Genomic DNA, 24,393 nt, shown 5'->3' with positions numbered 1-24,393 from the left:
GTTGGTCATTCATACTGTTTAAGTAACTTTTAAGATTTTAGAATGGAAATATGAATTTGGGTTTTTAATAAGTGTTAGTTTTTGAAAAGATTCACAAGACGAACGATGATCACTGTGGTTGAAAACAACTTTCTTTTATATATCCTCTTATGACAATTCTGAAACTTCTCTAGTAAGACCGTATGATTAGATTCTCACCCCCTACATATTTTTCTTTTTAGGACGGATGAGGAGCTAAAGAGTTTCTTCTGCGCATCTGATTGTGTTGTATATTTATATATTAGTTATAATTTTTCCTCGCCTTAGTTATTATATTTTTGTAAAGAGAAATAGGAATTGTAATAATATTTATGTTTATAATATTTGTACGTTACTTGTATGCGAAGTCTCATATGTTTATATAAGCATGTTTGTAAAAAGAAAAAGAACTTTTAGTTTTTCAAAAAAAACAGCGATACAATTTCGAGTTAAAGACTCTTATTTTATTATTAAGTATATAGAAGTCATCGTAATATCCTCGTTATTAGAATGGCACAGCCGGAAGTGTGACATTCTGATAGTAAAGATGTTACATAAGACAGTTCTGAAACCTACACAAAAGAAAGTGACCAACATCAGGAGATACTGTTTGAGATCTTTTACCCCGACTTTAGAAAAAGCTGTTTCAAAATCAAAGTTAGATGGAGGTGATGCCATATTGCTCTCTTCTGAGTCAGACTCTCATAACAGCTAGTGCTGACAATAAACCGTATAAGTTTGTACTGCTGGAAGATAGTTCATCTGAATCTGGCATAGGAGACGAAATTCCTTCCTCCAAGAATAAAAAAAGAAAATACAATTTGAGAAAGAAGGTTCAGTAGGGTAGTGGAAAGGAAAAAGGGAAGAAGAAGGTTTGTGTTGACGATGATGCATTTGTGGAGGATGTTTCAGATGACGAAGTTGACATTGGATTTGTTAGAGGTGCCAGGGCTGATCTTTATAATGCCTATGATCCGGGTTTTAGAATTCGATAGTGCAGATTTATGTCATTCTTTGGAGATGAAAATCCTACCGAATTTAGAGGATGAGCTGGATGAAGAGGCAAATCAGAGGAAGTTTTTTCAATGTTTAGGCATAGTGCTAGGTTTGGTAAATTGCACTTGGAAGTAGGCATAAAGTTCAACACTAAGTGAAATTTTAAAGAGGCAGTAAGGGAGTTTACTATACAAGAACGAAGGCATATTAGGTTCAAGAAGAATAATAGTAAAAGGGTTAGGGAAATATGTAAAGTGAAAGAATGCAAGTGGGTAGTCTATAATTCGAGGGACCATGAGGACAGTTGTTGGCAAGTTAAGACCTTCTTAAATGATCATACCTGTCCAAGAGAGGATAAGAATAGGGCAGCAAATAAAAATTGGGTGGCTAGTAAGTTGGTGAAAAAAGTGAAAAAATATCTCAATTTGGCATCGTAAGGCTACAACATTCTATAAGATGAAATACAATTTTTCACTTAATAGAAATTCAATCTCACAGGCACTTTATTATGCTAGGAATGTAGTTTATGGTAATGCGAAGGCGTAATATGCCTTGACGAGGAATTATGGTGAAACTCTGCTGAAGACCAACCCAGGTTCCATAATTCAGATATGCACAAAGCTTTTGCCAAGTGGTGAGGTAATTTTTTAGAAGATGTACGCTTGTTTGAGTGGATGCAAGAATGATTTTAAGGTTGAGTGTCATCCACTAATTGGATTTGATGGTGCCTTCTTGAAGATTGTGTTCGGAGGGCAATGATACAAGTACAAAGACTTATACTGGCTTCCTCCCCTAATCTATCTCTACCCTTCCTCTTATGGGTCGAGTTAGAACATCCCTCTCCTCTATTCCTATTCATATGAAGTAGGGTAAGATATATTCCATTTTATCCATAAGTAAGTAAGAAAGTGAAAACTTGAGTCAAGCAAGATAAATCCTATCGGCTATTGGACAGGATGCTAACCACCATATATACGTTATTGCATGGGCGATTATGGAAGTGGAGAATAAGGATAACTAGAAGTGGTTCCTAGTGTTGCTACATGTAGATCTTAGTGACTATAAGACATATGGATGGAACTTCATTTCTGATATGCAAAAAGTACTCCTGTAACTTCACTTCATTTCACGTTAATCTGGACATGATTGGTATAAAACTATTGTAATGTTTGATGCTAGGACTAATTTAGATACATGATGGTAAATGAGAAGGATTATTATGGTGAATGAGCAGTAAACTTAGAGACTATTATGATGAATGACCGGTTCGAGCTTCCTGCAATGTGGCTCCCAGTGCCTATCACGGGCGACGATTATTTCTATTGACAGAAGATGAATAATAGGAGGTGGATGGAGAGAACCAGAATGAGAGGAGGAAGAAGAAGCTTTAGGGTTTATAAAGGAACAGGGACTAAATTGGGGAATTGTACACTCCTATCCGTGCCATCTAGTCGTTATGCTCATCCTAGGTGGCAGTGACTGTGTCACATCAGCAAACCAGTTGCTGACTCATGTCGGAATTGGCGTGAAAGGCCAGTATGTAGCCCGGAGTGCAATCTTGGGGTCCAAAATAGTGCAATTAGAATCTCAGGAGCCAAATTGGTGTACAGTCCAAGTCTGGAGAACCACTTTGGGAATTTAGTCAATCCAATTTTAAATACTTTAGAAAAATTAAATAGCTCCAAATTGACATGCGAAGTATAAAATTATAAAATTGGATCAAATAACACATGTTAATTGTTAATTCAAGTATAAGACAATTCCATATTTAGATAAAATCTTCACTTTTTATATATGATTTATGAGTTATAATTCCTTAGACATTGAAATAAATGTCTACATTTCAATTAACACATCCATCAGGCATTTGAAAATATATTTGAAATGTAGTTATTCACTATTTAAATTTGGCTTTGGGCAATTTCACTTTGCCTAGGAAATAGCCAAAAAATTAAAAAATTTCGGTCCCATCCAATTGAAAGAGTTATATACATAAACAGCTTGTATATATCATTAAAATCCAGAATACAATATATTTCAAAATTCTTCAGAACATTAAGTTATGAAACTTTACCCTTTCTCCTAGGCAGAATGATAGAATTGAACATGTCACTGCAGTAGTAATGTTTATGTACTGTTACTGCAGCACAAATGTTTCCAAATGCTTCATGGCACTATGTATCTTGTTCCAACTGAAAAAATGCCATGGAATAAAACAAAATACCCAGCAAGCAATACTATATTTCATTTTCACTTGGAGACAAAAACCTTCACATGTTCTCAACAATCCTATATTTGCTAGTTTCACTCATTGTCATACCTACAAAAATTCTAGCATCTTGGTGAGAAGGCTCTAAGCAGCAAGAAAAGAATATGGTTTTTATTTATAATTCAAGAAACTACACTTGTGTTTCCTGATCTCCCACCACATGATCCGAGACTGTTCCCTCGGATGATACCTCCTCAACCTCATCGGGTCGTTCGACCCGGGAAGGATCCGATTGAGTCTTGCTGGAATCTCCGCTGTCAGGGAGTTCTACTATATCGTCTTCAGGTGGACACCAAGTTTTTGGTGAAACCTGATGCGCTTTCTTGTTTTCAAAGGCACCTTCAGAGTCCTTGAATTTGGCTCTGGCAACAGGCCTTGGCAATGGGAGCTTGCCCTCAAGAAAGCTTGAAGCACCCGAAACTGGCGGAAGATGAGGCCCAGGAGCAACACAAGATGCAACCAATTGAAGCACTTCAGGGGAAGGAGACAGTCCGGATGAGAGTGATGGACTTGAATCTTTTAAATTTAGAAGAGGCAAGCTGAGGTTGGATTCGACCTGTCCTCGAGTTGCTGTGTGAGAAAGTAGAGGAAATGGTGGCCCCGATGGAGTTGAGCTTGAAGCACCATTATCAGCATCGCGGTTGCTGGGGAAGTCCCTGCTGGATCCTGCAAAATCTGCAAGACCCCGATCAAACTTAGGCGACCTTCTCCTCTTCCTCTTCTTGAGGATACACCTGGGATCCTTTGGCAAGGATGGAGGTGGTCCAGGAATCACAAATGGAGGAATTGTTGACTTATCTTCTCCATATAACATGCGAACTGATTGAGCAATTGCTGATACTGTAGGTGGCAGTTCAGGATCAGGATGCTTGGCAGGGGGACTCACGGCTTCTCGCAACCAGTGTGGAAGCTTGTCTTTTGAAGTACTACTTCCAGCTACATCATCTCCTTTTGAGTGTGAAAGATCAGGTCTAATGGCGTTAGATGCCAATCCTGAGCCCATTGATTCACCATTTCCCACATTTGCACGATTATCGCGCAAATAGTTGGACGATCCATCCAGAAGTTCTGGCAACTTTCCTCGCTTCCTGTTTCCTTGTTCATCTTCCTTCTGCCGTATATCAAGGCCACCTGAGCAATTCAAACCTAAAGAACCCAAGGAACTGGCTCCAAAAGAATTGAGCATAAATGGGTGCTCAGAAAGAACATTAGAAGTCCCAGGCCTATCAGATGCTTCAGCAGAACCATCTTCAGGTAGTTTTGCTCTGTGTTTGTCAGAACTCCAAGATGGTACTGGCACAAACTGATCATTTTGCAAACTAGGTCGATCCAATGTCCTAAAATGTGGCAGACCAGACACAGACTCACCTATCCCTAATTTCATGTCGGTCAAATGGTTTTGAAATTTCGGAGGCAAGATGAATTTGCTCCCTTGTAAAGCTCTTTCCATCATTCCATCAGAGATTGGAAAATGTGCAGCTTTGGTAGACTTTGTCATCTTGGAAGATCTTGGCACAGGAAAAGCTGGCCCCTGAAAGACCTTTACTTGTTCCTCTTCCCACCTCCCTGATAAATCATCAGGCGTCTTATACCTTGAAAACTTTAACTTGGGATCTCTGAGCATGACATCCCAATTACCCCTTCCATGCCTACGGACACCAATCCAGAGGGAATCGAGCTCATCTTCAGACCATCCATCTGATTTTGACTTCTTTTTTAACGAGCTACTTGATCCAGAGCCGGTTCGCATCATTATGTTTTCAAGCACCTTCCTATGGTTTTCTGGGAAAGATGGGAATGGGGTTGGTCTTTGTCCCAAACCCAAGGTGGGAGGAACATCCCTGTCTTGCTGATTATATCTGAACAAGTCTTCAGGGGGATTTTTGAAAGTAGGTAGTGCTGGCATTGTTGGAAGGTCTTGCCCAGATCCATTCAGAGGTTCAAACCTGCCTCCTAATGACAAATTAGGTAAGAGGTCCAGATGTGAATTTGCCATGCTCTTCGTTGTAAGCGGAAATCGTGCCAGTAACCTTTCATCAAATGGCAGATTTGGCAGGGCCATCTTCTCCTGGAAAGCAGAGAATCTAGCACCTGATTTTTCAAATGCATTGGATTCCTTTCCTTTAACAGAAGGTGGGAACTGCAAAAAGCAAATGGATATGAATTAAAACCACACACATAAAGCCAATGGCAACCCAAAATTAAGTCCAAACTCATCATACTAAGTGAGCATACCGGAACAAAGGGGAGATTGCTATCAGGGATGCTATTTTTGAAACTATGTTTAACATTTTCAGTCGAGGCATCTGGTATTTTGGTATTTGGTGCCATTTCCTGACTTCTGACCTCTGCATCCATGGATGTCCCAGAGCAAGAGGCAAGATTGAATGGAAATTCTTGTCTGACTCCATGTCTATTTTGTCTCCAATTTAACTTGGGAACATTACTTTCTGATGATTCCATCTGGTTAGCATTAGGAGCACAAAGTCCCAGGACAGGCAACAAATTGTTGGGGGGCATAGAGTTTGAGGTACTTGGTCCGCCCTTACTATGGTGATTTGGGACAAAAATGTCAGGTAGAGTACGGCTTGGATTATTCAAATGAGCATCAAAATGGTTGCTCATTTTATGTTTCGAAAGCCTGTCGATCCTTGAAATGGTATCTGTGTTGTTGCTGTTCTGAACTTGTGCTTCTGCAAGTTGATTAGATTTGCTGTCCACTAAGTTGACGGAAGGCACCTCTTGAACGGGATGCATTGCTCCAGCTCCTATGTCCCCACCCTTAGTATTAGTTGGAAATTGTGGGAGTGGCTCAACTCCTGGGATTTCCTCAGGAGGACGTGATGCTGCTTCTTTCTTCCGAGCAATTCGCTCCTTCTGCCGAGCACGGAGCTTAGCACTGTCCAATAATAGAAAGTGTTTTCAGCATTGAGAGCACATTTAATTATGAAGCTTATACCATTCCGGAAAACAGTACCAATTACGAGTGCACAACATAAATACTAGCTTGAGAATTAGTATTACAGTGAATAATTCAGACCAATATAGAAATAATCTAAACAGTACCAAGAAGGAGGTATCAATATACCATATATAACCAGTTTGTTTAGCTGAAATTAATGTATGAGAATTCAAACTACCATGAACAATTTAGCAGACAGCAAGTAGGACTTTATAAATGCTCCATAAAGGACAAATTTATCTCTTATACTCATATTTAGTAACTGCAGAGAAACTCGGAAATTTCAAAGGCAGAAAACATACTATTTCGTCTTCAGAGCCCGTCCTGCTGGTGTATACTCACGTTCGGGTTCTGGCTCTGGCTCTTTTTCCTCCTCACCGCCACTCTGGTAGAAAAAGCACATCAATAAAACATTAACATCAAGAAAACAACGTTCAGGATACTGAGATGTTACCAAAGGAGCGAACCCTTTTCATTTGTCTTCTAAAGCTTGTTTAAAAGTAGGTTTACTTAAAATCAGAAAGAAACCAAATTACCTCACTCATTGTTTCAGTTGGGTGCGGAGCATATGCTTCCCTATAAGAAACAGCTTTCCTCTGGCGCTTCCCTCGACCAAGAGCTGCTTCCTCCTCACTTTGATATTTCTCCCACCTACAAACCAGATTATACGCAGAAGAAACATTCAGAACACTAGATAGCTAATTGTGCTGCCAAATAATAATGATGATGATGATGATAATTGTACAACCATCATTTCTAGAGATATAACCTATCCCAGGTTTCATTTAAAAGGTTCTGATTTTTCAAAAGCCATTATCTCATAACTGTAGCACCTTTACCATTATATGGTTTAGAGCTAAAATGATAATTCTATTCTTTTTAAATAGGTAATTAGGTGCATAAGTAAACATTCACACAACTTGATTTAGGTAAAATGTTACAGAAATAGAGGATACAAGCAAGTAAAAGCTCCTTGCCTCACACGCAGTAGTCTGTCCCATTCATTTTCTTCATTGGCAATCATAACAATATCATCTTTCTTTTCAGAATTTTGAGTAGACAAATCATCAGTTCCGTGAGGAGGAGATTCATCCACTCCATGCTCTTCAGTTGGCTCATCATTCCACTCGACCGCCTGGATAAAAAAAATTACAATCACGATTAGGGGCATCGTTGTCTTTATATATCTAACAGTATGTAAGCAAAGTGGAATATTTCAAAGAAAAAAAATCAAAATAAAAGAGAAATTAACCAGTCAATTGATGCAGAACAAAACATTTGTAGGAGAGAGAAACTTCCCATCACACTAGGATGAAATGGAATTAATTTGCTGAATATTAGCGCAAAGGGAACATAAGCATCAACAAACTCTGTTTAGAACTTTAGATACTCTACACATTAATCACAAATGAAGCTTTGAAACAGCTCCTCTAGAACCAAGTACAACCATTTACTACAGTATAGTAAAGCCATTGCATAAGCTCTTAAGATTACTCGACAGAAAAATAAATATCATCGTGTAAGAACTTAAACTACAGTGGAAGAATGGGAGAGGGTCCTCGTCCAAACATATACATGCAAAACAAGATTCATGTATTCACACCACACATCATATAACTTACCAGTACAATTCTACCCAGAATTTAAAGAAATGATAGAAGACTGTATCAGACGCAAGTGAATTATTTTACCTTCACTGAGCCAAGCATATCATTCTCGGTATCCCCTTCAGCAATATCTGTTGAACCATCTTGAAGGTCAGATCGATCAAGCAATTTAGAAATTGCATTTTCATCCCACACAATCTTGCTGCTGCTATCCGTGCACTTGTCTTTGTAAACATCTCCCAGACCACCAGTCCTCTTCCGTTGCTTGTGTGCTACATCTATTATCGTCTCATCTTTGCTACTATTGTTATTTTCAGTTGTGTTCAGGCCAGGAGAATCATTAAAGAGTTCTTCAGTTCCCCATTTCAAAATATCTTCTATTTCTTTTTGAGACCCAGACTTATTTACAAAAAGCTGATCAAGCATCAGTTTCTTCTTGGCAAGTTGTAAGATGCGCTCTTCAACACTAGCACGAACCACAAGCCGGTATACCAAAAGTCTCTTTGACTGACCAATTCTGTGTGCTCGATTCATGGCTTGGATATCAGCATGAGGGTTGAAATCGGAGTCATAGATGATGACAGTGTCAGCAGTCGCCAAATTTATCCCAAGTCCACAGGAACGGGTAGATAACAAGAAAACAAATCGACTCTTGTCTTGGTTAAAGCGTGCAATTGCAGTCTGACGATCAGCAACAGCAACAGAGCCATCCACCCTCTCATATGTTTTAGGCCCAAACTCTATGGTCAAATAGTCCTCAAGGATGTCGAGCAGCTTGGTCATTTGCGAGAAAATAAGAACTCTGTGTCCTTCCTTGTGTAAAACCTTTAGCATAGAGTGCAGGAGAGTAAGCTTAGCTGAAGCCTTTATTCTCATTTCATGAAGAAATTCAACAGACCCAGAATCAGGCTCAGTTCCTGGTATGAGATATGGATGATTGCAGACCTTCCTCAGTTGCATAACAATGTTCAGCATAGATTGTTGAGCAACCCCTTTTCCAATATTCCGCAATATTTGATAATTCTTTGTAAGCATTGCACGGTAATATTCAGCTTGGATGGATGACAACTCAACAGGAACCATTCTTTCTGTCTTGGGAGGAATATTCTGCATTGCATCCTTTTTAAGCCTACGAAGCATATGAGGAGCCACAAGTTTTTTCAATTCATCAACCTTTTCTGCAGTTGTAAGATCATTAAACTTCTCCTCAAATGAAGACAGAGAAGGAAATGATGCCGGTTGTAAGAAATTGAGCAAGTTGTACATCTCACCAATGTTGTTCTGGAGAGGGGTACCTGTCAACAGTACACGATGTTGAAAAGAGAAGGTATTCAACAAACTGAAAAGCTTACTTCCAGAATTTTTCAGTCGATGTCCCTCATCAACAACAAGAACTTCCCAAGGAACTCCGCGCAAATGAGAAGAATCAGCCAGAATCATTTCATATGTAGTTAAAAGCACATTGAATTTAAAGGCTTCTGTTTTCTTATTCAACCCACTTGGATCATTAGCATGCCATTCATATTGGCGAATCATGGCTCTTGCTTTTGCGCAGCCATGATATTCCACAACATTCACATCCGGAGCCCACAGCGCAAATTCAGCAAGCCAATTAGGCATTGTGGAAAGGGGTACCAAGACCAAGCAAGGAAGTTTAGCTTTGAATTCAAAATACAATGATGAAATAAAAGCACAAGCAGAGACTGTTTTCCCAAGTCCCATCTCATCTGCAAGTATCACATTTTTGGACTTATACCAGCATTTACGTAACCAGTTGAGAGCCTCAAGTTGATGAGGAAACAAGGCACCTCCTTTCAGCTCCTTAGGTTGCTCCGTAAGATTAAATATATCATGCCGATGTTCATTGCTTTTCCTTGCTGAATTTTCCTTTGATGCATCCCTTTCAAGAGTTAGGGCTTCATGCTTATGAAAAAGTGTAACCAGATGAGAAGACTTTTGAAGCACAGGTTCATCTAAACTTTCCCAAGTGCATTCATCATAAGGTAGTCCAGTCCATTTTACAAATGCTTCAGATGCTCCATTTTTGGAAGTGCGGAGTGCAAGAACTCGCTGTGGCTGTCTCCAACGCTCCTCACAAATATTTATTATTGATACCCCATACTTCGCCTTGTAATTTTCTAGTTTTCTCTTGGCAAGAACTTTCAACCGGGATTCAGAAATCCAACTATTATGAATATTAGATTTTCCTACCCACTTAACTAAAAATTCATAGGAGACTTTCTTTCCATCTAGACAAGAAGATTCAGCCACATTAGCAACCAGAACTTTATTCTCAATCACATCGGTACTCACTCCCTTCTCCATATCCACTTCTTTCAGTTTTGTCTCAAGAGTGGCCGGCATTTCACAGTTTTCTGGAAGCCCACTGTTATCATTGCTTCTTAAAGCAACAGTGATACTCTCCTCCACCTCCATCTTGTCACTTGCTTTTTCCAAATTTTCAGCAGAAACGGTAGAATCATCCTGATCATTACTATCCCTGGGACAGGAATCTAAATCATCAGTAGGTTTACTCAATGAATCTGCGGAATTTCCCTTCTTACTTTCCTTTGTTGTAGATCTTCTGTATACATTAATTGTTTCCACTCTATTGGAGTTTGTCAATGTTTCTTCTTTACCAGAACTTTTGATATCATTTTGTGGATCATCAACAACATTTTCAACTGTTTCAGCATCCAAATCATTATCATCGGTGGAATTATCCTCCACTAGTCTATTCTGGTTTTCTGAGATTGCCTGATCACCAGGTGAGTCATTTGAAATGGTCAAAGATCCATGTTGTATTGTGTTTGCATTCTCACCCTGAATTCGACACCCTAAAACCCGATCAACCTGAAAGTCAGATACGAGTAAAAAATAAGCCATGATATTCACATAGAGCATACCAAGGAAAGCAATTTCTTTAGCAAATAGATGCAAACCATCTAATAATAAGCCCTTCCTTATGGTTACCTGCAAAGATTCAACAACAGCACTATCATCACGCATCAAAGTTCCATCCACATGCCTTCCTGCTATATCCGGCTCATTTGATGTGTCTTTTATTAGCCGAGAGATCATCTGCATCCAAGTAAACAACAATCACAGACTAAGAATAAACACATGCAATAGCATCTCAACAACAATGGTGAACATGTACCAGATTTCAGCCAGTATATTGATGTAAATCCAAGACCAGATCGTAAGTATGATATACACTATACATTTTCTGTACTTATATAAACCACAGAATTTGGCATTCCTAAATCTAACCAAATGCGCAGAAACTAAGAAAATACATATAATTGGAAAGGATATTCAGTAATTCAGTAATAAATATATAAAGATTTTAGCTCCATGAATAAACAAGTCAATAGTGGTAATATTGATAACTTGATATTAAAATACATAAATATCTAATCAAAATATAAATTATGACAAATACATAAACATTAAAATATATTAAGTAATAAATATATAAACGTGTTATCTCTGCAAAAAAAATAACTTTCTACAAAATAATTACCTACCAACAGTAAAATCTAATGACAAAACAAGTGCAGCAAGATTTACCTGATCTTTCTTCTGGACTTCAGAATCTTTCTTTCCAAATTTCTCTTTTGATCCAGATGCAGAAATGCTATAAGTTACAGATTTCTGCTTCTTTGGTGTTTTATTATTAGCAGACTTACACTTTACAGATGTATTGACAAAAGTTTTCCCCTTTTCAGTCCTACGCTTCTTTTGACTAGTATTATTATTAACATCTTTATGCTTCCTTTTTCTCCCCTCCTCTCCACCAACACCAATTGCAAGAACAACTGTCTTTTTCACAGGCATTTGATTACAAGATAAATCAGGCTTTCCTTCCAACTGTTCATCAGTTGACTCTAAATTAGTATCTTTAGAAGGAGAAACAATTTCCGTTGCAGGTGAAGATGCCCTCTCATCCACAAGGAAAACTGTTGGGGAAGCACTTGATTTTTTGTCATCAACATCGGCACACGATGAAGTTCCTTCTATGGAACTCCCAACAGATGGGTCACATGGTTTGTTTGCATCCACTAAGGAAGAAAATGGTTTCTTATCAAAGAATTTCACCCCCAAACTTGAAATAGGCTTTGCCTTGCTTGATGACCTTTTCTTGGAAACATGTTTATTTCCGAAAATTCGGGAAACTTTCTCAAGGCAAAGTGAGTTGACTCCAACTTGTGGCTTGTCCTTAGCTATCTTGGTCCTTGCTCGTTTTGAAATTGACTCCAAATGGTCCATAGGCTTTAGGTGATCATTTTCTTCAAAGCAGCTTGGACATTGCCACTTCCCCGTGGGGATGCGCTTCAGGAGATAACATTATCAGATTATCAGATACAGAGTCAAATAATGAGAATGATAATTCATAATTAGTAATACAAATTATAATAATTAAAAAAATTAGAAAGAACTCAGCACAAAACCAGCTCAAATGAGCATACCTTAAGAGGTGGACTAAGACACTGCAAATGATAGGTGCGAGGACAGCTATCACAGCACAACAAGTTGCCACCAAGATCACAGACCACGCATTCATAGTAATACTGGACCAGAAGTTTTATCATATGGCAGTTAGAACAGCGAGTAAAAAATAGAATTTAATAAAAAAATAACAGGAAAAAACAGAGCCATTAAACAGCGCATACAATATGCAGGTAGGGAAAGTAGGCAAACACCAACCAGAAAATTAAAAAGTATTCAAGAGTGACAAAAATAGTAAAAGCCAACAAGGCAGGAAATTGAGACAGACACCATGGAAGAAGAGTTCTAGGTTTTCATGGACTCGGCAGTGAAATAGTGCAAAGATAGGTAATAAAGGAAGGCACCCAGTTAGGTGTCATATAGAAAACAGAGAGAATGCTCAATTGTGTTTGTGCAATTACAATCAATGAACGAGGTAATATGTAACTAAGCTGCAGCCTAATCACTAAGTTACCATTATCATGATATTTATTGTTTCGACAGTGTATAACACATCATATTTCCATACCAATGTAGCGGAAGTGAGAAAAAATCTAGCAACAATTGTATTTGAGTAAAAGATACAAACAGCCAACACATAATAAAAGAAATGCTAGAAAATACTAAAGTTAACATAATCAACTTCCTATAACTAGTCAGTCAGTATCTATACTAGTAAATAAGCAAAATCCAGCTCCCAAAGTAAAAGATGCCAACAATAAATTAGCATGATCCCATTCAATCCTAAACCAAAATAGAAAAGGAAACAAGTAATAACATGATGTGCTGAATATAGCCTCACTAATCACGTACATTTTTCCTTCCCACAATCAGTTTCCTCCAACTATCTAAATCCCAATACAAAACTATGTGTTTTCACCTTTCCGATTGGCAGAAGGAGACGGCATTCATTATACTATCAAGCTTCCAGATATTTGCATAAAGACTCCTAGATATTATTGAGGAATGTACGGCATGTATTCCGTAAAAGGAAGGAAGTTTGGAGAACTTCCTCACATTTCATTTCAGAGATTTTCAGAGGAAAAATGGCAAGAAGACCCCTTGGCCAGGTAATATATTAGCTATCATTCAGGTCCTACTGTTGGATAGGGATGCCAGGGGTTTTAGGGACAAACTCATTGTTTTCATGACAAGCTTGTGATTTCAACAGTTAAGTGGATGTAGGTTCTCCATTGGCAGACACACTGTAAGGGTTAAAAATTATCTATGCTTTCCTTATTCCTTCGTTTATAAATCTTTTGTTATTCCTTTTTTTTCTTTTGTCCAAAGGGGGGAGCCTTGGAGCATGGTTGAGTTTTCTCTATGTGATCTCAAGGACATCACAGATTCAAAACATTGATGCTTGCATCAGATTAGGTTGATTACATTGCACCCCAAGCCCTTTCTTAGACCCTATGTAATGTGGGATGCTTTGCACCAAGTTGCCCTTTCCTTTTGTTGTCCATTGACTCCATTCAGAGGATATCTTGCCCTGTCTCTTGTATTCTTCCATCCTCATCAATCATATTTCCGATTATAAAAAAATATATAAATGATTTTGCACATGTGAACATAATTAAATGGCCCTGACGGCCATGATGTATTTACATAACAATATGCATGCTTCCCCTTTGCTCTTTACTGGTTGGGTTTGCAAAACTTGACATTAGAAGTGAAGTATTCTGATTATTATAAATAATCTCACTCATAGCACTTATCTTAGTGAAGGGCTAACTTAAAGTAAACTCATTGACACCAAATCAGGCATATATAAAAAAGTAACTCACCCCGTCATGTCCTTTCTTCTTGGACGAAGATTGATCAGTCGCTACTTCAGTCTTTAGCATGCGTTTGACCGAAGCACTCCTAGATGATTCAGATGTGGCTGAATTGTCATCTTTACCATTTGATTGTTCTTTACCGTTGGATTGCTCTTTACAATTGGGCTGCTCTTTACCATTGGATTCATCTTTACCAGAGGATTGATCCTGTCCTAAAGGGAGCTTTCTCCGCTTACGCTTTAAAACCCATTTACTGTTAATCATTGTCGGTGCTGATGAATTGTTTTCCTTCATTATTCATATGCCTCCTACATAAACAATCAAAACATTGACCATAAGCATATTTCTCTCAACAGATGTGAGTAAAGTTTAACTAACCATTACAAGAAAATAATAGAAGTTTGCCAAACTAATGAAGCATTCTCATAACTTATTCAGAGTATACATGGTTCCATTATTCCAAGATTAAGTATTCCTCATTATCTGTTAAACATACTAAAGCCAAAAGCATCAAATCTCCCTAACATGGAAGCAAACAAATTTGATTCAAGAAAGAACTTGAATAGCATTACCTAGGTCAGTATTGCAGAAGAGTTTAAAATGAATAATAGCGTTGCATTCTCTTAAGAAACAAGGAATTGATTGCCTACATGATCCAATTTCAAATGTTAGGCCACAGCATGATAAATGAATAACACTTCAAAGAATATGACATAATAAGACTTACAATGTTCCCAATAAATGAATATGGAAACAACAGGTACAACAGGTGGTAAATTAGTTCGGATACTACAGATTGACAAAGCAGGATCAGATTATCCATACCAGCATAGATATACAATCAAATAGTACACCGTTACATACAGCCATTGAATGCGTTGAATTTCGTGAAGCATATATACAGAACCACAAGCCACATTCATTTGAGAGTCTAAGCAAGATCAGATTATCCATAACGCGCAACCAAAAAGGACAGTGTCATTTACAAGAATTATTGTGCTGAATCTAACAAAGCATACACATAGAACAAGAAGCCACAGCACATTTCAGCATACCACAAAATCACAATGAACAAACTCAAATTTCAGCAATCTACTTCCAACCAGTCAAGCATTATGCACATTCAGCTCAAACCAAGACCCAGAATCCCCATTCAAGAAACAAGTGAGCTCAGAAACCAGTTCAAGACCCAAGTGTCAAAACGCACGAAATTTACAAACTTTGCAGCAAGAATCACAATCACAGACCAAATGGGCCCAAGCATCAAGGGAACAACACATACAAACCGCACCAAATTGGAACAAGCAAACAACACATACCCACAAAACCCCAAGAACCCAAAATTCCCAGCAAGAAGCCACAGAATAAGAAAAAAAAGGAGCAGAAACAATAGAAATTAAGAAGCGTACCAATCTGGATGACGGATCAAATAGCAATAGGGACACGATTTGCATGAGATTGAAGGAGAGAAGTGGGTGTGCAGAAAAGGGGGTATTAGGGCATGGGAAGCAAGGAAGATGAGAGATACGAGGCGAGAGAAAGAGAGAGAGAGAATGGGGGCAGACAAATGAATAAATAGATAGAGAGAGAAAGATAGATAGCTGTTGTTGTTGTTTGTTGATGTTGTCTTTGTAGAGAGAGAGAGTGTGTGTGTTTTTTGGTGTGTGTATTTTAGAGAGAGAAAGACACACACAAATACGGATTCGCCGGGGTCATAGGACGGGGTTACCCTCTGACATGGCAGAAGAGAGAGAAGATAAAAATTGAATCTTTTTTTATAAATTAAATTTTTTTAGAGAGAGAGAGAGAAAGAGTTGTTGAATGTTGATGTTGTTGCTGTTCTTATTCTTGTTTGTTCAACCCCAAAAAGCCACTCTTCCACTCTCACACTGCCACGTGGCACCACCACGAGTCATTGCCCCCTAATGTTGTTCTTTTTTTCTCCTTCTCTTTGCGCTCTCTAATTCTCCCTCACACGCTATTCTCTTTGTTTGATGAATGATTTATGCTCTCTAACCAGTGTTCTGTGTTTTTGGTTTCCAATCATTTTTTGAATATCTGAAAATTTTTAGAATGATCAACGCACATCAATAGCTTAGGTTTCTGCATGTGTATTACTTTAATGGCTTTGTTACATTTTTTAAGTAATAAATAATAATAATTGTTTGTTAATGCCCTTTAACTTTTTCTCATTTGTCAGCTTTTTCTTTTCTTAGAAATTGGACTTTGCCCCTTTAATTTTCAATCTAGTTCTATATCTTCTATAAGGATGATATTTTTTTTCCCTTCATAAATCACAATGCCTTATTTGTTTTTAGATTTTTTTGGCCACTGCTAATAGATTCTACTACTATTACTAATATCATGCCTCTAAAAATTTATGTTTGTGATTTTCTCAGAGTTCATAAAAGGAAGTCAGAAGTTACCTTCTTTTGATAAATACTGAGTAGCATTATTTCATGACATATAAAGTAAATATTTATTAGAAAATCTGCAATTTTGTTAATTGCTATTATGCACTTGTTTATATAGAATTCCCCTTTTTAGTTTGGTTGGATGAATACAGTTGTGAATTTCAAATCAAGTTTCTTTCTTATAACACTTCTTTCTTGCAGAGAGTTTAATTCTATACTACTTTTGAATAAATACAAATTGACTTGCATAAAATTTTGGAAAACAAAATTTCCTTCTTTTGTCATTTTCCGCCTTATTTTTGTAAAGATCATTTATTATGAATCCATGAATTAACTATTTTCTATCTAATGGCATTTGAAAAATATTTCAAAAGTTGCATTTTATTAATTGCTATACTGTAAGATTATCTAAATAAGATATTTTTTATTTAATTTGGGTGATTAATATTATCGAAGAAAAATAGTTATTTTATTAATTGGTATTATATTGTTGAAAATAGCGTATTGGAGATCAATAGTTATTTCATTGATTGTATCATTTAAGATTTTCAAAACTAGGATTTTTTTTTTATTAATTATGCTGGGTTTTACTCTTTTCAGTTGAACAGTGTTTGAAATTTTATTTCATCTTTTTAATTGTGTTTTTCATTTTTAAATAAAGAAAATATTGATTTTTTTGTCTTTTTTTTTTGTTTTTTAAAAACAACATATATATTCAAATTTTTTACTTATTTAAAATTTGAAAAAATAGGATAATGAATTAAGGCTCTCAATTATCCCTCCTTTTGATTAAATATTGCAATATGTTATTAACTGCTATTTAAAATACGTCATCAGAATAAGATTTCCCATTAACTTCGATACAGGTATTCAACTATATAGTCATTCAGATATAGATATAGATATAGATATAAATATAGTGCGTTATGGTTATCTTATCTATGAAAAAATACGATTATAGATTTTTTTTAAACCCACCTTAAATAAGATATATTTTAGATCGAGTTTAATATACTTTTGATGAATATATACATTATGATTTGAATAAACACTTTTCAAAATGATTGTATCAACAGCAAAATCTTATTGTAAATTGATGAATAGACATGTTGGATTGATTATTGAAACTTTTCTTTTGCCCCAAATTTTTTTTTTATAAAAGTATATGTAAATGATTAAACGTGCTAGACGGACTTAATCACAAATTTGGCATGGTGAGGCATAAAATGTGCATGCTTTTGATCAGTCGTGCGAAGTAAGAAAGTGTGGTCTTTGAATTTGTTGAAGAAGCACAAGCCATGCATGAAGTTTTTTTTCCCGCGGTATCCCCTTGCTCGGCAGGCTAATAACTAATTTGTCGTGGATCAAAACTTCATTTAAGGGTTTTGTCGCTGGCCAATTGGTTACTGCATGCACAAAACGGAATTCAAACACCCAACACTTACTTAAGCAAATTAGTGAACTAACTACTAGACCAACACAATTTGGTTTGCATGAAGTTTAAGTTATTAATAACAAATGCATGAGTTAGTCAGAGGATCTTTTTGGCCAAATACGACATTCTATGTTAATTCTTAATTGTCTTATGAGATAGATTAGCCATTACATTATATGTTCTAGAAATAGAACTAATTAAAATCAAGTTGCAAACAGAACACATCAATAAAAATGAAAATCATTATATGAAAACTCTTGAATTTTAATATAAGAATAAGATTAGATAGGGTGTGTGTGTTTGTCTCTCATAGTCAACCACTCTTCTCTTAACCTCATCTCTGTCTAGATTCCATAGCAAGTGTCCTGTTCTGAAATGAGCATCTTTGCCTTTATTATTATTAGTAATGCCATCAAACTAACTAACCGAAAATCATGAACAACACTTTATTACATACATTATTTTTATTTTCTAAGGTAGCGACCCTATCTGAGTGATGAACATAATAGCTTACATAAAAGTGTTTGATTGAAGATTGATGAACATAAGAGTGATAGGCGATTATTGAATATGGAATGTAATGTGTTTCTAATTCTAAAACCAAATGTAAGGAAAAAGCTCATTGTTCACAAACCCCACCTTTGTGTCCATTTCAGTATCCGTCTCATTTTTCACATGGTTGCTCAGGGATCATGCTGTTCATACTGATCCATCACTTCATCACAGATGATACAACTTTATTCTTTTTTCAATCTTAGTTCCTTAGTCAATGTTGGATGACAGAAAGAATTGTCAATAGCCATCATCATAAGCAAATTGCTCAACTTCTTACCCCTTGAGACAAGGACTATGCATTAGGGAGTCTTGAGATTTTACCTTGTGCTTTCTTTTATTGTCTTTTATTTTACAATAAATATTTCAGGGTTTCAAAATTAGATGGGTGAAGTAGGGAGATAAGCTAATATGCAGGGTATCTTAAAAGAAAAATAGGTCTTTCCAATATCAATTATCCTACCACATTTAGAACATATTGTATATGATGCTCTTGAAGAGTAAAAATACATAATTATGAAAAATAAACAATTTAAACACTAAATACATCTATGGAACATTTTAAAATAATAACTATAATATATGTGTTATAATTGATCATTTCCCTCTTTTCTTGGCCACAAACTAGAGTGGTACTATAGCTTATTAGAAGATTTTATACCATCCTGTAAAATAATATTTCTCTTTCGCAATCATTGAAGTAACTAATAAGTTGAGGACAATCAATTATACAGTGGATTAGTGGATATATGAAAAGTAAAATCAGTAGTAAGCTGTCAAGAAGATGAAATGTAAATACTTTTGCCTAATGGAAGCTCTCCTCTTTCTCATTCCAATACCTCATGAGATAAGAAACTACAATATAAAAAACAGAGAGAAAGTTTTAAGCAAGGACAATAGAAATAAAAGCAAAAGAAGTAATGATCTTTCAGTATCTTTCTTCCATGCACTTTGAGGATGAATATGCAGGTTTACCAACCAACAAGCAAGAGTTTCAGAAGTGCCATCCGAATATATAGACCATTTTTGGCCTGCCTAAAGTAAGCAGCCCTTGGATCAGCATCAACATCCACTGTGATCTGCACGAAACCAAATCGATTCATGAATCAAATTTTATAAACTCAATGCTTGCTTAAATTCCTAAAGAGCATCCTCACAACATTTAATATAAGCATGCATGCTTACTTCATCAAGCCTAGGAAGAGGGTGCATGACCACAGCATGAGTCTGCATCACCTTTAGAACATCCTTATTCACAATGTACTTGCCTCTAGCCTTTTCATAAAGGTCAACTCTTTCACCAAATCGTTCTTTTTGAATACGAGTTTGATAAACCACATCACACTCTGACGCCACTTCCATTAAATCAGCGCTTTCTTCCCACTTCACTCCCTTTGATGTCAAATACTCTTTTATATCATCCTACACAGTTAAATATAAAGTTAGACCAAATTACGAAATCTCAAAAAGACTCAAACATGGTATTTTGTCATTATGAGCGAAGAATTAGTATGCTGCAGTCACCTTCATTTTAACCACATCAGGTGCTACAAAATAGATTTTCACGTCCTTGTACTTGGCAAGCAAGTATGCCAATGAACGAACTGTCCTCCCATTAGCAAGGTCTCCCACAAGCCCAACTTTTATACTGTCAAGCTTCCCAATCTCTCTTTGAATAGTGTAGACATCTAAAAGTGCCTGAGTAGTTTGAGAAGTAGTAAAGCTATGAATGCAACTTCGTATAAAAGTGGTACTTCAATTACGCATTCTATCACATACATGATCTTGCATCAATCTTTCCAGCTTTACAAAGATAACAAGAAAAAGATAGAACAAAGAAGGAAAATGGGAATCTATTGAACCATCAACCATACAAAAAAAGTGCGGAAAAGCACTTGTATATGGAAAGTACATAAAGTTAAGATCTACTGCAGAAATGTCGGAGCTAATATCTAAACCTCTACATTAAAAATAGGGCACATTATATTCATCTCTCCTCAGGGACCAAGAATATGACACTCCAAACCGACTTTTTCCCAATATTTCCCACCCCAATGGATGAGTTAATTAATAGCACCTGCCCCTCTAATTATGTTACTGGAAATATCACCGTTACCCACACGACTATATCTAATAATGGTAAATGTGACTGGAATTGCAGCCATTGTGGTTTCACTATCATTGAATAGTATATTAAAGAGGACAGAAGCAAAAAGCCAAGAATGGCAGAAACCAATATCGTGTTCTCTGTAAATATTTTCATTTGGTAGCATTCTTTATTACATAAAGATGACCCAACAGTAGAAAATTTGGATACTTTTAATTTTTTCTCTTAAAAGAGACAACAAATTGAGATCACTATTTATCATTCTTAATACCTATTTAAGAACATTTATTGTAGACACAAAATAAGCACCTTAACATATGTAATAGTATGGAGATTTTAACTAGCTTTGAGAATGATAGCCTAAATCAGATTCATTCAGCAGAATATTCTATCAAATTCAGTCTGTTTGACATTCTCTATGGAAACATAACTTGATGCAACAAATATTGCTGCAGAAATTTCATGCATACCTGGGTAGGATGCTGTCCAGGACCATCCCCTGCATTGATTATTGGAATGCCAGCTGTAACAGCTGCTCTTCTGGCAGCACCACTTTCAAAGTGCCGCATCACAATTATATCAGAGTAACCCTCAACTGTTCGTATTGTATCTGCAAGCAAATCTCCATGAGACTCTTCATAGGAAAAGCAAACCAAAAACTTGAATACAGAAACTAAGATAACTGACCTTCGAGTGTCTCTCCTTTGGCAGCTGATGAAAATTCTCTTGCATTTTCAGTTGTTAAAACCTCTCCACCGAGTCTTTTCATGGCAGACTCAAATGAAAGTCTAGTTCTGGTAGAGGGCTCATAGAATAAGGTGGCCATAAGATAACCTTTTAAAATTTGGCTACCAGGAGAATTCTTTTCAATACTCTCCATCTCTTGTGCAACTTCAAAAATGGCATTTAGAATGTCTCTATCAAACTGTTGAGCTTCAATAACATCATCGAGTTGAAATTTTTGTCCCACTGAAAAGTAAGGTGCACGTTCAACTTTCAAAGCATTGGAATGAATTCCATCCGTTTGCAAGATTGTTTTCATTTGTTCCAATTTTGATGACTTCTTCATACTTAAAAAATTCGATTTTGGACAGCATGTTGATTTTAAATAACCAGGTTCCATATAGGAGCTTTTGATATGACAGCATAAAACATCTGAGCCTTTTAATGTCTTTGGAGCAAGCATTTCTGTATGCATTGAGCAGGAGAAAAGAGAAGTAGCAGCCATTGCAAATTAAACCAACCCCTATAAATGGATTAAAAAATCGTTAGTTGGATGAAAAATATTGTTCACCATACCATTCAATTGAAAGTTGAAACCTTGACGTTTTTTGCAACTTCTTGTCTAAAAGTCAAGCAGAGAAGGAAGCGTAATGGACGTATTCAAAATTCCAACCAGTGCAGAATCAGAGAATGATACCACTGCATAAAATTGACACTGCCACATATATTTTTATCTGGTAATCCTCCAGTATTCCTTTCCAGTTATGATGTAACAACAACAAAACTTTTTCCACACATAAATTACCAAATAGTCACATGTGCACAAAGACTTTCTCTCATTTACCTCCACTTTTAAAACATTAAATATACCTAAACATGCTTAAAATATTCAGCCATGATTCAATATTGTTCACACAATGACCCTAGCAAACTATATCAGCTCATAACATAGTTATATACCAACCCACTATATTCCCAACCTTAAATACCAGCCATATCACAATCATAGATAGTAAACTATTTGAATTGGAACACCATACATGCTTGGTGGTTGTATTCTCCTAAAACCAGAAATATACAGTGAAAACGATCAACCAATAGAGTGAATAGACGTAAAGAAACTAATCACTCAGAGTAGTGTTATATAACACACCAAAAAAAAAAAAGCTAAAATGATAAACAAAGAGAATACAAAATTTGCAAATACTCCGTTTGCAAAACCTGCACACATGATGTATCAAAACTAAACATAAAAGCTTGAAATCCAGGAAATAGAATATAAAAAACTAAATTAAAATAGAACAATAAAGAATCCACGCAGGGAAAAATATCATCAATGAACACAAAGCAAAGGCTCCCAGCTAAGCAGATCCATGCAACACATAAAAACCAAACCTCCAACAGAATACCCACCATGAAAATTCAAAACTTCAAAACCTATATGCACAAAAGAAGCATTAAAACTAGAAGTTGTGTGTTTACCTCCGGTTCAGTGGCAATGTTGTAGTGGAGGGAGAGAAAACAACGCAGAGAAAGGAACGATCTTTCTGAGGAAGAACTGAGGATGAGAGTGGATGAACCCACAGACCAGTTTTCGGTGGCGCCTACGCTGGGCAGCTTTACACTTTCTCACGTTTGTTAAAGGAAAATGGCTATGATTATTGAGAGAGAATAATTAGAATCAATTAAATTAATTAATATTATTTAATATATCTAAATATTTATTATAAGATATTATGTTTTTATTATACTAATTATATTCTAACCATTAAATTAATTGTGAATTTACAAATTGAATTAGATCAATAAATTGATGTAATTGATTAATATATTTAGGATTCTACTTTATGTGTATATTTTTATTAAGATGTTAAATGTCTTTTTTTTTTCAAAACACTAAAGATTTTAAATTGTTGTATAAATAAAAAAATTAATTAATCTGTGTTTTAAAGATACAAACTAAAATTATTAATTAAAAATTTTGTAATACATTTATTGTATATTTATTAAAATAGAAATTTAAAAATGTTTATTAGTAACAACATTAAATTTTAAAATATAATAGCTAAATTTATAAAAAAAAATAGCTTTTATAGTAAATAACTTTAACAAGTATTAAGTCACCAAAAAAAAAAACTTTCAAGTATTTAAAGACACCAAGACACAGAATTACAGAAACTGATATATTTAGGAGCAGGCACAATAAGCAAGAAGTTTAGCCGTTAACTTGCCTCCATAAACCTATTTTTATGTGTTGGGTATAAAGTCAAAATCAATAATATTGTGAAAATAATTGATTTTTCATTTGATAGGAAAAGAGTAACAACAAACTTTTTCATGATTAAATAATTCTAAACTTGAGAAAATAACAAGAATGTTACCCTTGTTTTAATATTCATGATTTGAACATGCTGAACTTACTTCAACAGCAGCACCTCTCGAGGTTCCTTCTTCAACCTTGAATCTTGAAGCAACAATTCTTGATTCCGATGCCTTTCTACTGGCATTGTTGAACTATTGTTGTTGATTTCGGTTTCTTCACCGCCATTCCCAAAATGGTGAAAGAGACGAAAACCCTAATGACATGAGTGTCACTCTCTAATCTCTATTACACAATAATGAAATCCTTCCAAATATTTATAGGTTATTACGCAAGCCAGCTTAATCCTTCGTCATTTTTACGCTATTTAATTCCACCCACCACCCATACTCCTTTCTGTAATAATCATGAATAATGCAATTTCGTTACTCGTTTGTCGTTAGTCCTTTATATTTATATTTTTTTATGATTTTATTAGGTGAAAATGAACGGTATACACGGTTAGAAAAAAAAAAAAAAAACACTTAAATGGTTTTGAACATTATTTTAAAAAATAACGAAGTTTTTAATAAAAAATTATTTTTTTCTGCTTTTAATTTTTATTTATATGAAATTAGTTAGTTCTTTCGTTAATATTTTTTTGTATTAACATAATAAGACTAGATGACATGTTAAAATGTTAATTTTTTTATTAAAAACTAACTATGATTGACAAATT

At 35.8% G+C, this 24,393-nt stretch overlaps 2 protein-coding genes across 4 annotated transcripts; both read right to left on the bottom strand.

Annotated features, from left to right (window-relative positions):
* Nucleotides 1–3,225: 3,225 nt before the first annotated feature.
* Nucleotides 3,226–15,769, bottom strand: LOC130969013 (protein CHROMATIN REMODELING 4). 2 transcript variants are annotated; one of them, XM_057894561.1, is made up of 12 exons: nucleotides 15,534–15,769; nucleotides 14,697–14,770; nucleotides 14,131–14,432; nucleotides 12,325–12,426; nucleotides 11,426–12,187; nucleotides 10,826–10,933; nucleotides 7,937–10,705; nucleotides 7,223–7,380; nucleotides 6,782–6,896; nucleotides 6,548–6,630; nucleotides 5,519–6,182; nucleotides 3,226–5,423 (listed from the first exon to the last, which is right to left on the bottom strand). In XM_057894561.1, exons 3-12 carry the CDS (start codon nucleotides 14,416–14,418, stop codon nucleotides 3,414–3,416), a joined length of 7,059 nt encoding a protein of 2,352 aa, XP_057750544.1. In that variant the 5' UTR covers nucleotides 14,419–14,432; nucleotides 14,697–14,770; nucleotides 15,534–15,769; the 3' UTR covers nucleotides 3,226–3,413. The 2 variants fall into 2 exon arrangements, with proteins under 2 accessions (XP_057750544.1, XP_057750545.1); XM_057894562.1 differs by lacking the exon at nucleotides 14,697–14,770 and having other exon boundaries at nucleotides 15,534–15,728.
* A 3,541-nt stretch (nucleotides 15,770–19,310) lies between these two features.
* On the bottom strand, nucleotides 19,311–24,001 carry LOC130967513 (aspartate carbamoyltransferase 3, chloroplastic-like). 2 transcript variants are annotated; one of them, XM_057892404.1, is made up of 7 exons: nucleotides 23,777–24,001; nucleotides 22,838–23,007; nucleotides 21,320–21,878; nucleotides 21,103–21,242; nucleotides 20,050–20,223; nucleotides 19,711–19,947; nucleotides 19,311–19,604 (listed from the first exon to the last, which is right to left on the bottom strand). In XM_057892404.1, exons 3-7 carry the CDS (start codon nucleotides 21,858–21,860, stop codon nucleotides 19,497–19,499), a joined length of 1,200 nt encoding a protein of 399 aa, XP_057748387.1. In that variant the 5' UTR covers nucleotides 21,861–21,878; nucleotides 22,838–23,007; nucleotides 23,777–24,001; the 3' UTR covers nucleotides 19,311–19,496. The 2 variants fall into 2 exon arrangements, with proteins under 2 accessions (XP_057748387.1, XP_057748388.1); XM_057892405.1 differs by having other exon boundaries at nucleotides 23,737–23,968.
* Nucleotides 24,002–24,393: the final 392 nt, after the last annotated feature.

The sequence above is a fragment of the Arachis stenosperma genome, chromosome 3 (genome assembly GCF_014773155.1).
Source record: "Arachis stenosperma cultivar V10309 chromosome 3, arast.V10309.gnm1.PFL2, whole genome shotgun sequence".
Lineage (NCBI taxonomy): Eukaryota > Viridiplantae > Streptophyta > Magnoliopsida > Fabales > Fabaceae > Arachis > Arachis stenosperma.
Note: the sequence above shows the minus strand (reverse complement) of the source record. Positions and strands in the feature narration are given on the sequence as shown.

Coding starts and splice junctions, on each gene's coding strand:
- LOC130969013 (XM_057894561.1), bottom strand. CDS start 14,418: ATGAAGGAAAACAATTCATCAGCACCGACAATGATTAACAGTAAATGG. Junction 12,427..14,130: donor AGAAGAAAGGACATGACGGG/GTGAGTTACTTT, acceptor CTTCTGGTCCAG/TATTACTATGAATGCGTGGT. Junction 10,934..11,425: donor AAGTCCAGAAGAAAGATCAG/GTAAATCTTGCT, acceptor ACTTGGATGCAG/ATGATCTCTCGGCTAATAAA.
- LOC130967513 (XM_057892404.1), bottom strand. CDS start 21,860: ATGGCTGCTACTTCTCTTTTCTCCTGCTCAATGCATACAGAAATGCTT. Junction 21,243..21,319: donor CAAAGGAGAGACACTCGAAG/GTCAGTTATCTT, acceptor ATTTGCTTGCAG/ATACAATACGAACAGTTGAG. Junction 20,224..21,102: donor CTGGACAGCATCCTACCCAG/GTATGCATGAAA, acceptor CAAACTACTCAG/GCACTTTTAGATGTCTACAC.